The 13,269-nt window shown below is 33.1% G+C and overlaps 2 protein-coding genes across 2 annotated transcripts; both read left to right on the plus strand.

Moving 5' to 3' along the window:
* Nucleotides 1–5,091: 5,091 nt before the first annotated feature.
* LOC130900291 (piggyBac transposable element-derived protein 2-like) lies at nt 5,092–6,205 on the plus strand. The gene is made up of 3 exons (XM_057810811.1): nt 5,092–5,102; nt 5,361–5,624; nt 5,671–6,205. Exons 1-3 carry the CDS (start codon nt 5,092–5,094, stop codon nt 6,203–6,205), a joined length of 810 nt encoding a protein of 269 aa, XP_057666794.1.
* A 72-nt stretch (nt 6,206–6,277) lies between these two features.
* Nucleotides 6,278–6,802, plus strand: LOC130900292 (piggyBac transposable element-derived protein 2-like). The gene has a single exon (XM_057810812.1). The coding sequence runs from the start codon at nt 6,278–6,280 to the stop codon at nt 6,800–6,802; it is 525 nt and encodes a 174-aa protein (XP_057666795.1).
* Nucleotides 6,803–13,269: the final 6,467 nt, after the last annotated feature.

A 13,269-nucleotide genomic window follows, 5' to 3' on the forward strand; every position in this document is an offset into this window, starting at 1 on the left:
TAAAATGCCATTTCACTATTGTCGGGCATCATTTACAAAGCTTTATTTATTTAGAACCGGTTGTTCAGAGAAAATTGAGACTCTATAAGTTATACTATGAGAAATGTAACGAACAGCAGGAAAAGCCCATCTCTCGATGGTTATTCGATCAAATATTCAATGAAAAGAATTTAAGCCAATTTTCGCCTAAGAAAGACTAATGCGATTTGTGTTGTTCTCATAATGTAGGAAACATCAACGAAGCTAAATATCGTGAGCATATATTAAAGAAGGATAGAGCTAGACACGAAAAAACTCAAGATGAATTAAGAGCTACCAATAAAGAAGTGCATATATTTACACATGACTTACAATCGGTACAGCTGTGTCCCAAACTTGAAGTCAGTGCAATACATTATAAGACAAAATTATGTGTCCATAACTTCACCATCTATAATCTTGAAAACAAAGACGTAGACTGTTATTGGTTCGATGAATGTACTGCAGGGCTGGTGGCTTATGTGTATACTTCCTACATTATAGACTGTTTGAAAAAAATCTTGTCTAAGAAACTGCTGCCTATAATTCTATATTCCGATGGTTGCACAGCACAAAATCGCAATATCGTTTTATCCAATGCACTGCTGGAGTTAGCAATGGACTATAACATCCAGATCGAACAAAAAATTCTAGAAAACGGTCATAACCAGATGGAGATAGATTCTTGTCACAGTGCAATAGAGTGTCAAATTAAACACAGAGACATCTACTTGCCTTCGCAGTACGCGTCTATTTCAAAGGAAGCTCGTCTTAAGTAGCCCTACAATGTACATTTTCTAAATTATGAATTTTTCTCTTACTTTTCAAAATCTCTCGTATATGATTCGATTCGACCAGGTAGAGTAGCTAATGACCCAGTAGTTACGGACTTCAGAGCATTACTTTATGAACCTGAAGGGCTTATAAAATATAAGCTAAGATATGATGATGACTACGTATTATTACCCAAAAGTCCTAAGCCTAGAAACTCTCTGCCAAAACCAAAGTTGTACCAAAGTAGAATACCAATTTCTCAGATAAAATGGACCCATTTACAAGAATTAAAACGTGTCATACCTAGTGATTGTCATAGCTTTTACGACGGTTTGCCACATAAGTAAGTTTTGTTTTTTTGCGAATATTTAAAATGTCTTTGAGACTTTTTATGTTTATAAGAAAATTTCGAATTTTATTTTGTTTATTATTAATATATTAAATATTTAACAAATACTGTTACATTATAATTATTATTACAGTATAGTTATCTATGTAAGACTTTATGTGATTTGGTCGATCAGTATCGATGTCCCCATATACAAAGTAAATTTATGAATAATAATAATAATAAAAGTGTAATTAAACTTAAAATATTTGTTAAGGGTAAATGTTTAAATAAACCTAATTGATAGATATAATATTTAATAATAAAAAGACTGATTGCATTGTACTAAAATAAATTCATAAAATACATTTTTTGTTTCTTAATTCCTTAATTATTATAATTTAAATTTTGATATTAAATTAACAACACAACCTATGTCATTACGTTGGGGTTAATTGCTGTTTTTTATAAAAAATTAATGATTCTACATTAAATAGAACTGTAATTAAGTATACACGAACAGTAAATTCATATTATTAAAGTATCTATACAAAATTATATTTTTTTCTCTCTCCTGAAAAGTTGCTATTTTTGACTTCCGTGATGTTAGAACTTCAATGACGATAGATGATTATATTGTGCATATAGGAATGAGAGGATAGGAGTTTTAAAGAAATTAACTGGATCAATAATTAAAGTTTCGGCTAATAAATTTAAATCTATATGTAATACGTGTCTATGGTAATGTGAAATTTCTTTAGATTTTCCTAATTCTTCGACATAATATACATTATTCGGAATATTCCGGATCTTGAGAGGATGTCCCAGAAATAGGATTATCCTGCAAAGAAGTTGTGACATGTATCTTTTTGTCAGTCAATTGTCGTATTTTTTTAACAAACTTCAGGTTTGTATTTTTGGTTTCCGGTTTTTCCAATGATTTTGGTTTTTTCTTGTTTCTTTGGGTGTATAGTTGTATTAGGAGATAGTAATTTTGCACGGTCTTTTTTCTTAGATACATACAAGGTTTCAGAAAGGTTTATCTCTGGTATACTTTCGGAGTTTTTTTTGTTCATTCAAAATTTTGTTCTCTTTTTTCTATTTCTTCAGCGTATGGATATAATATTGAAAAGGGTAATTTTTGGCAGAATGGATTGATTGATTGTAAATCAATATAGCATTTTCCTTGGGGTAGTTATGATGTAAAAAATAGTGTCTTAGTTTGCTTAATATTGATATTGATGTTTTATCAGGTATTTTAAAGCATTGTCCATACTTTGAGAATGACTCTAGAATTATCAAATGTAGGTGTCTTTTACAGTGGAACAAATCTATATGTAGAATGTTAGAAAGCTTATATGGGTGTCTTTCGTATTTATTTTTTAAGCAAATTTTGCATTTATTAATGAAATTAGAGATAGTTGTTTACATAGAGATTTACAACAGCCTTGTTGTTCTTCGCTGATTGGCATTATTGACGTTATGTCCTCGGCAAGAATCTTTGTAAGCAGTTTCAAAGAGGTGCTTAATAAGGTTATCCCGCGATAGTTGGCAGGATTAGTTTTGTCTCCTTTTTTAAATATAGGCACTGTTACCCTTCTTTTCCATTCTTCTGGTATTTTTCCGTATTGAATTATGATGTTAAACAGTTTTGTGTCTCTTCTTTCATGGCTTCTCCGCCGTATTTGATCATCTCATTTATTATCTTACCTTCATTTGGAGCTTTTCTATTTTTAAGTTTACTTATTGCCACAGCTACTTGCTCATTCGTTATTGTTACCGGTTCGTTTACAATGTTTTCTAATTGTTCTTCTGGGGGTTCTTCTTCATTTTCAACTTCGGTGTAAAGATTTTTGAAGTATTTTTCCCATGTTTCGTTCGTGATTGTTTTCAGTTGCATAGTTTCATTAGTGCCCTTTTTCATACCCCTTAATAATTTCCATTTCCAATTTTGCGCTCCGTATATATCCGCTTCCATTTCAACACTAAATCTCTGCCAGTATAATTCTTTAATTTTCTGAACTCTGTTATTCACCCTATTTCTTATTTCTATGTATGTGTTTCGGTTCTCTGGTGTCGGATGGTTCTTATACTTTAGATATATTTGTTTTTTCTCCTTTGTAATGTTTTTGACTTCAGTGGTAAACCAGGGTTTATTGTTAGATTTACCATTCTGTGATACCGTGCAGGTTCCCAAAGCCTCTGTAGTACCCTTATATATGTTTTCTTTCAGTTTGAGCCATGCTATATTGAGGGTTTCTTGCTGCATTATTGGATTATTGGATTAACAACGGTTTGAGTTGCTTTGTGCTCTCATTGTTGAGTGATTCAACGTTAATTTTTCAGTTTTTACAGATAGTGTTTTCTTTTTTTATTGAGTTGTCATCTTCAGTTTCCATAGGACAAGCTTGTGGTCTGTCCCGATGTTAGCTGATGTTAAAACTCTTACATCTATGATTTCTTGGGGTAGAAACATTCGGTTAGTGATAATGTAATCGATTATGGATTTGTTGTTTCAGTTATCGTAGAAAGTATATTTCTGCTGTTCTTTGTGGGGGAAAATGTGTTATTAATTCGCAACTCGTTATGTTATATTTTATCTAGTTGTGATTGAAGACTTTCATAAAAATCTACCGCCGCTTCTTCTGGTTTGCTTATATCAGGTGCGTATGCTGATAGGACGGTCGAACGATATTGTTATTTTCAGGATTCTATCGCTAACATATTCTACGTTTACCATATTTTCTTCTATGATAAATATGAGATTTGTTAAAATATGTTGCAACTTCCGGAGAGATTATGATGTTAGATCACTTACAAAAGGATGATCACTGATTATTTCCTCAGCATGCTCTTCCCTCTGTTCCCAGGTTCGGTGAATTCTCGTCAAACAATTGAAATTTACTAGGAAACGGGTGGCTTCTTCTTGTCACTTTTTGAAAAATGATTTTTTTTTTAAAATACACTTATTACAAACTTTATAGTACTTAAATAGATTTTACTACAACACAACAAAGGTTACAATAAAGATCTTACTATAAAAAAGTCGGGAAAAAACATTTTTCAAAGGAAAGATGAGAATTGACGTTTCGACTTTTCCTCAAGTTTTTATCAAAAGACAATATTGACATTAACAATTGGCGTATTTATATTAATCAAGAGACCACCTTCATCATGAATATTGGAATAAGAATATTGGATAAATGCTTATGTATACTTTTTTCGTAAAAAATTTGACCGTTGCAGACCCTTATGAATTATTTTTTTACGAGGATACCCTTAAAGATATGAAAATGGTTTTTATTCGATTGTTCAAAGTTTAACTTCATAATTATTAAATTTCTTTATTTTTTTCAATAGAACCACCCGGTTTTTTCTATTTTTAAGCATTCAGGGGTAAAAAATAAGGCAAATTCATGTACACTTTCCTATACCCAAACCTAACCGTTATACGGATATTAAATTTTTAGAGATGCAGGTGTGGACTAAATTTTATTTTGTTTATTAGTTTACATTTTATATTTTTCATATTGTCTTTGCAAGATTTATGGCCTGGGTTGAAAATTGTTCATGGTACTCCTAGGCATAGTTAATGTCAAGGTAGCGTCGAACGCGCAAATCAAGACATACAAAATATGCTGATGGGCTGCATGAAAGATAATAATTGCATTAATTGGAGTGTAGGTCTCAAATTCGTACAATGTATGAAAAATCGAGCGTTTCATAGTGGAATTAACTCTTGAATTCCCAGTGTCACTTGTAGGTGACAGAAAGTAAAACATTTTTTTCTCCCACACTTAAACTTTATTTTTAAATCCTACCATTTTTACAGCAAAGTTAATTAGTAACACTATTCGTTTTTTTTTGGCAACACTGACCATTATGTCATTTGTCAAATTCATTCATTTGTTTCACGCGGTCTAGAGCAGTTTGAGTTTGTGTGATTTCTTGCGATATAAAGTGAAATAAAAATGCCTAAACCGTAAGTATTATTTTTTTTTCTTATCACATCTAATAAATGAATATATAAGCTATTACACAAATGTATTTTACAATAAGAATAACTTATCAGCATCCTTGTTACAACGTTGGAAACATGTAGTGTCACCCTTGGGTGACACTGGGCAATATAATAATTCTACTACTCTGAATTCATTCTTAGTAATAACAAGATTTTTGTTAACATTTAGTCTTATCGCTTTGTGCTCATGATATTTTAGTGCTTGTTTACGTATTACAGGTTGACGTTAGATGAGATTGCCGAGGAGTTGCTGGCTGAGGAAGACCCAGGTGATATTATTTTATTTCCTCCTGATGATGGCGTGGTGACTGACGAAGACAGTGGAGATGAAAACGAAGCTAATATTCTTCATCTTCCGAGTCGTATGCTTCGATCTCAAGTAGAGCTACAAAATAGACCCTCCACTTCTGGAGAAAATCGCATGAATGACCTGGAAGAAGAAGAAATCGACGTGCCTGCACCGAAGAAAAAAAAAGAAAAAAGGCAATACTATAAAAAAATGGTATAGCAACGACACTTTTTTTACTAGTTGCGGCAAAGGAGACCATGATGAAGAAGTTTTTACTAACTCTCAGGAAGTGATGAGTGCCGTCGAGTGTTTCGAATTGCTCTATAATGACGACATAATAAAATTCATAGTTGATATGAGCAATTTGTATGCTTTACAGAGAAATCACACTCTGAATGTAACTTGTGATGAAATTAGAGTGTACATTGCAATACTGCTACTTACAGGATATTTGACTCCAAAGTATATGAGAATGTTATGGGAAGTAAAAAGTGACACGCATAATGACCTAGTAGCATCTAGCATAAGGCGGAATAGATTTTTTGAAATTCAGCAATATCTTCATCTTTCTGACAGTACTTCCTTGCCGCCTAACGACAAATTTGCTAAAGTTCGAGAATATTTTACAAAACTGAATGTAAATTTCACTGCTCATTTCAAAAAAGCAGGTTCTTCACACATTTCCATAGATGAAACTATAGTACCATACTTTGGAAAGCACGGTACCAAACAACATATCCACGGAAAACCGATAAGGTTCGGTTACAAGCTCTAGTCAGCTGCTACGCGCCATGGATATTTAGTAAATTGTGAGCCATATCAGGGCGCTTCCGGCCCTGGCCTCAAGATGCAGTCCGACTTGGACCTAGGAGCTGCTGTTATTTTAGAACTCCATTCAAGATTACCAGAAGAGTTAGGACCGTACAACTTATACTTTGATAATTTTTTCACTGGTTTGCCTCTTCTCAAATATTTGCGAGAGCAAAATGTTGGGGGCACGGGTACTGTTCGGGAAAACCGGTTAGAGAATTGTAATTTGCCATACTCAAAGGACATGAAAAAAGAGCCAAGAGGTAAGCTATGTCATAAAGCTTCTAAGGAAATTATTGCAGCTAAGTGGCATGACAATAGCATCGTCACCATTGCATCCAACTGCCACGGATTGGATCCTATCACAAAAGTGGATCGGATTGGATTTGTGGATAAAAAACGAGCTAAAATTCAAGTTGATTGCCCAGCCGTCATCAAGATGTACAATAAGTACATGGGTGGGGTAGACCGCTTTGACGAAAACGTTGACTCCGCGGCAAAAAGTGGTGGTTCCCTTTGTTTGCTTTTGGCCTGGATGCAGCTTGTCAAAATGCATGGCTGATCAAAAGACAGTCAGAAAACAACTGGACCTATTGCGATTTCCGGCGAAATGTAGTAACTGTTTACCTACAAAAATATGGCAAGCCCGCGTCCCGTAATTCTTCTTGTGGCGTTCCTGTTCAGATAAGAGTACCTGCCGCGGTAAGGACCGCAGGAAGTGCGGACGATCACTCGGAAGTCAACTGCTCTCAACGAAGATGCGGATATTGTCACCAACGCACTAGAAAAATGTGTACCAAATGCAATATCGGTTTGCATCTAAAATGTTGGTACAGCTTTCACAATAAATAATTGTTATATTTTTTCATATAGATATGTAATAAAATAGATATTATTATAAAACTGTATCTTTTTTCCTAACTAAGACCTGTAAAAAACCCGTGTGTCCTTCAGAGTCTTAACTTTGCTACAATGCCCAGTGTCACCTGCAGGTGACCCCCCCATTAAAAAAAATGGGGGTGGTTTACTTATTTTTTATATATTTTTTTATTTTATTCAAATGTAACTAAGCTATTTTATATAAAAAGGGAATATATTTTTTCATTAACTTGGACATGGGAATTCAAGAGTTAAGAGAAGTTCGTATGAGGCAATGTTTGGATGTCCATCTTAAGACCTCTATCAACATTGCTCCTGAAATTTATAAAACTCTAGAAGATGAAGAAAGCTTAGCAAAAGCTTTGGGTGAAGATGAAAATGAAAGCAGATCGACAGAAGTTGAAAACTCTCAAGCTGACAACGTCGCTGATACAAACACTCATTGTATTGACTGCAACAAGGTATACTTCGAGGATAGTATTGTAGCACTGCCATTGCATAATTTATGTTCGAAAAAATATAATGGTAAAAACGTATTGTGCACATTATGTTTTTGCAAATTGACTATTGATAGGGAGCGCGAAGATACCTTTACAAACTTAGACAAGCAAACAAAGAAGATGAAATTTTATTCTGATTGTAGAAATAACGAAATGTCTGTAGGTACTACAGTAAGAATACCAGTGCCAGATGATGATAGAGATAAAGCTGATACTCGAAATTTATTGACAATTGTTTTAGAGAAAACGTCTGATCATTTTTATCGGATAAGTACAAGAAAAGACAGAATTGAACATTTATTTTCTCGTTCGCAATTCAATGTTTGTCAAGAAAAGTTAATTCGTGTTGAAGAAGTTCCGGTCACAGAAACTTCTGTATATTCAGTAGCTACGGCTCAAAGTTCAGGAACGGGTCAGGGTATTTAGAAGTGTAATTGTCAAACTAAATGTTCGTCAAACATATGTGCTTGTTTTATGAATGAAAGATTGTGCAATTCGCGGTGCCATCGTAGTACTACCTGCTGTAATAAATAGTTGATCAAAAAGTTAGTGGACATGTATTGTATTATACAACTTGTAAATAGTATATTATCTTGACGTAATAGTTTGTGGCTATTTGCAAAGCTTCTTGAACACATGATTTCACGAGCTTCGTATCAAATTCCCCTGCACATCGATAAATAAACAGAGTAACAAACAAACTTGTTTCTAAAGATACATCTTTAATAAATATGTAATTGTGATGAAAAAATATAAGTCAATAAAATATTGCAAATTGTTTTAACTACCACACTGAGTGGAAAATAATTCATCGATTTGAATATTTTTTCGACATTGTGATATTTTTCAATTGACAAACCACTTAATTACAACAAACACCTTTTCTCAGTTATAAATATCTAATTTTGAATTATACACTTATTACAATTAGAATCTTTGAAAAACAGACAGCTTCATTTTTACTCCAGAATTGCCTTCCTTATAAACTAAGATCATTACTATGATCTCAAATAATGTTTTAAAGGCTATATCTACAGTCAATTAAAAATTGTGATGAAAAATAAGGGAATTTATTAATAGAAGCCTTGAACCTCTGAACCACAATCCACTGATGCAGACGATGCCATGATAAATTTGGAGAATGCACTTTGTGTCCAAGGTATTGAAAATATACAAATCAAATAAAGTCAGATTAGTAGAGATTACAAGAGCCTCAATAATAATGCAGCTGCAGAAAGGAAATCTGAAAGGATGACGGAAGGAGATGTGTTGTATTTGGATATCACACAGACACCAGAAATCTATGGTGATGAAAAATAAGGGAACATAAAGAAGAAAAAATTCAGTTGTGTGAGAATAGTTGATTCCTATGAAGAAAATAGAAAACTAATATTATCTTATGTAAGAATGGTATAGTATGGAAATAATAATTTTTAAATATCCAGCATCAGTTTTATTATTAATATAAGTCATCAATTTAATTTATTTCTACCTCCGGTACGCGCTAGTAGGCAATTGTACCACGTTGTAATAATTCCTTCTCTGTACGTCGAATAAACCAGTTGATATTCTTGACTTAGTCTTTTATTCAGAACCAGTAAAATTGGAATCGCATGGTCGGAGGCATAACGGTAAGTAAGAAGAAAAAAGATAGAAATTGGGACTATCTGGTAAGAAGATCATAAAAATTAGATAGATAGATGTAAATAATAAATTAAAATTCATTCTTCCAGGAAACTGTGTAACTCCAAAAAAACTTTTTTATGAGCAATATGAGTGAAGCAAATATATGAAAAAAGTGACATTATGAGTATTTTTTTCTTTCGGTGTATGAATAAGTTCTTCTGCTCTATATTCAAGAATTTTTGAGCCCTCTTTCTTTCCAAATGTTGTGATGAATAACGAGATTTTTTTTCAAATTCATCATTTAAGCTTTTAACTATGCAGTCGAAAAGAGTTATTCAGACTCATTAACTGGTTTTGGATTACGAAGATTTCTATGCATTACGGCGTTCCACTATTGAGACCTCTTGTGAATAACAAGAGCACCCTCAGTCTCTGAAAATGATTAGCTGATTATCGAAACGCGCGGCAGATAGTATAATTGAAGAGTGTTGGTGTAGTGGTAGTCTCAACAGTGTGTTTCTGTACTTTTTTCCAATTTTGTAAATGTCGTGAAAAACGTAGATGTTCAATATGTTTGAATCATTATGTCCAAATACTTCAGCTAAATGCAACACACACGTAGCATCATCGCCAGTCATGGCTCACTTTGTACATCAAAACGATACATTTATGTGTACACTTATAATCTCATATGAGCCCATTGCTAATGGAATAACCATTATAGTCGACATTAAGATTTTCTTTAGTATTTATTGCTTTTCGCATATTGTGATTCAATAGTTTTGTGTGTTAATGAATTCAACCCTAGTAAACGAGTTCAAAAAAGTGGAAAATAGAGATGAAGGTCATAGAAATATGAGCGATAACTCAATCGATTCGGAATTAACTCTAGAAACTTCAATTTTATAATTTATAATTTTAAATTAACGTTGAAATTTTTTTCTTATTTATTATAATACTTTCTAATATTATATTATAATAAATGAAAAAATATCCTATTTTTATAATTTTTTTCTGTTTCAGATACAAATTGAAACGTTGGTCGATATTTGTTTATAAAAATTGTTGAATTAATAAGCAATTGAATAATTATTAGAAAAAAATTTTTACCAAACTATTAAAAGTGTAAATTAAAATTTTCAAAAACAAAATTATTTCTAAACTAATTATTCAAACAATTTCAAAAATCGATTTTGAACAATTAAAAATTAAATCAAGAAAAAAATTCTTTTCTAAACTACATATTGACGGCGCCCTTCAATGATCTGTACATATAGAAAACTTGGCAAAAAATTATCCTCTGCTTGTTCAAATCGCATCTTCGCTATGGCTGTGATTCGATTTCTTAGTTTTCATATTTTCCAAGATAAATCCATCTAACTATAGAGTTCAAACAGAACAAAGAAAAAAATTCAGTGGAGATAATTCCAATAATTTCACTGACCACTCAATATAACCTCTTTGATCTAACTATATCTAAGTAAATACAGTAATCAAGTAGTGTCCAACCATAGTCGCATAATGAGATAGAGCACATTCGTGCTGAATCGAAATTTCTTCTGATAACTGATAAATGATTAACACGATTGGAAAGTAAACGAATAGATTCTAATACTATATGACCTAAAAAAAGTTGTGAATATCTATCTCCATTTATCATGTCTCTTTTAACCTTCCTATACTTGCGCACATGTCTGTGAGATCGACGAAACAGTTTTTCGTCGTTCTGCTAGCTGCATGATTTTGGGGCTCCCTATTAGGTTAGTACGTGGCACGCAGTCGTGTAGGCCTACTACGGCTTGATCGGTCTCTGACACCGACGCGGGTTGTTGTGAACGCACCTCATATATATGTATATTTCTTTCGTGTTATTAATCTGTTCGCTGCATATACTGAATTTTGTTACCGTGACAACAAGCTGTAATGTGATTTCTATTTTTAGACCTTTTTTTTGTCTAGTCGGCCGTAAGATAAACAGTAAAAGAAGTGTAACACTTTCCTTTTGACCTTGGTAGCGTGAGTGTGATTATTGGCTAGGTTTTTATGATAGAGATCTGTTTAAGGTAAGTGATGTTGTATTTTGGTCCTAAAATTTCACGTATTGTTCCGAGTGGTAGATTTGATGATGATCTTTCTGAGTTACGAGATGGACATTCTGCGATTATGTGTTTTATAGTTAATTTGCAATTGCAGTTGCTACATTTTGGTTCGGGTTTCGCATCAAATAAGTAGCTGTGCGTCAGTCGCGTATGGCCTACGCCAGTGGGTAGCTCGATATATTGCGTATAATTCAGCAGTGAAAGTGGATAGGGTTTGAGGAGCTTTTATCATATATTTGTAGGTTGGTGTAATGATTGCGATCCTCGTACCGTCTTGAGATATTGATGCGTCTGTGTAAATATGTACAAAGTTTTTGTACTCATTGAGTATGTTATTTAAGTGTCCTTCGATTGGCTTATGGTTGGTGTGGTGTTTGTCGAAAGATGTGAGATGAGTAATGAGTTTCGTGCTTCTTATTGTCCATGTCCATTGAATCAGCCTGCCCTGGCTAGCTAGTGAACAGAAGTGTGTTAGATCGGTCTACATAAAACCCAAGAAAAACTAGTGAAAAGTGAAAAATAAATTATAAAAATAGTGTACAACCTTTGAGGATTGATATATCATAACAGTAAGTCAGTTTTAATTAGTTATTTATCAGTGGATTGACCGATAAAATAATAAAAGTAAAGTAAATTTATAATCCATTAAAATTCAGCAAGTAATAATTGTTAACATCAGAAAAAAAGAAGCAAAAGATAAGCGAAAACCAGCTGCTATCGCATCTACTATTCCAATAGAAATAAAAATACAGAGGCGGATTAAGAATTTAACGACGGTTTGGCAAACTGGGTCAGATCGCTGGCGTGTTGAAAGTTGAACCGAGTAGGCTTTTGACTAATAGCGCCTCCGGTACGCTTGATTTGTTAAACTGTGGTTAGCGGACAAAAAATGGAAAAAAGGAATGAAGACATGGAGGAAATAAAAGCAATGTTTATAGCTTTAAATGAAAAAATAATGGCTATTGACAACAAATTAGATCAGAATAATCAAGAAATGGCAAAAATAAGAACAGAAAACGAACAGTTAAGACAAACGATACAGAAACAGGAAGCGAGAATGGAAATGATTTAGCGCGAAATAAAGAGAAACAATATTATAATCCATGGCATTGAAGATAATGAAAACGAGAAATTGGAAGAGGTTAAAAGAAAAGTCGAACGTGCTCTAAATAAAACCGGCATAAATGTAAGCTTAAACGTAGAGGCAAGTGAAATAAGAAAAATAGGAAACTTTGCTGGAAATAAGAATAGACCTGTACTTGTAAAAATGAATAGAGGAGAAAGGAAAATGGAAATATTACAAAGCGCAAAAAAACTTAAGGGTACGAATATATGGATCAACGAGGACTATACCAAGAATGTACAACAAAGTAGGAAAGTACTAATACCCTACCTTAAGAAGGCGAGGCAAGAAGGAAAAAGAGCGCATATCAAATACGATAAGCTGCACGTGGAAGGAAATGTTTATGATATGTATAGTTTCCAAAAAGATCAGATGGACATGGAAAGGAACCTACCAAAAAACAGTGGGAAAAGAACGACAAGTGAACGATCACCTGGAATGGAGACAGCGCACTTAAATAAAATCTCAAGAGACAAAAAAACTAATGAACCATGGTAATATGGAAATATACAATGAAAACAATGGCAAGATCAAGGACGTGCTAAAGGATAATGAAACAATACCGAAAATAGCAAAAAACAAGAATAAAATGGGAAATAGAACTAAAAATAAAAAAAATAAAATCTATAATATAAAAATGAATCGCAAAATGTGTTGGTAAGCGCATAACTCAACAACGCCTGGACCAATTTGGCCAAATCTTTTTTTAAAATGTTCGTTCAAGTTCAAGGATGGTTTTTACGGCGAGAAAAATTAGAATTATTGCTGGAAAAACCCTAAAAATAGCTCTTTTCTTTTTCCC

This window comes from Diorhabda carinulata, chromosome 12 (genome assembly GCF_026250575.1).
Source record: "Diorhabda carinulata isolate Delta chromosome 12, icDioCari1.1, whole genome shotgun sequence".
Taxonomy (NCBI): domain Eukaryota; kingdom Metazoa; phylum Arthropoda; class Insecta; order Coleoptera; family Chrysomelidae; genus Diorhabda; species Diorhabda carinulata.

What these genes read in the sequence shown, in the direction of transcription:
- LOC130900291 (XM_057810811.1), top strand. An exon ending in AAGAAAAAAAAAGAAAAAAG is followed by an intron (nt 5,625 to 5,670) that starts GCAATACTATAA and finishes TTTTTTTACTAG; the next exon opens with TTGCGGCAAAGGAGACCATG.
- LOC130900292 (XM_057810812.1), top strand. Translation starts at nt 6,278, where the DNA reads ATGCAGTCCGACTTGGACCTAGGAGCTGCTGTTATTTTAGAACTCCAT.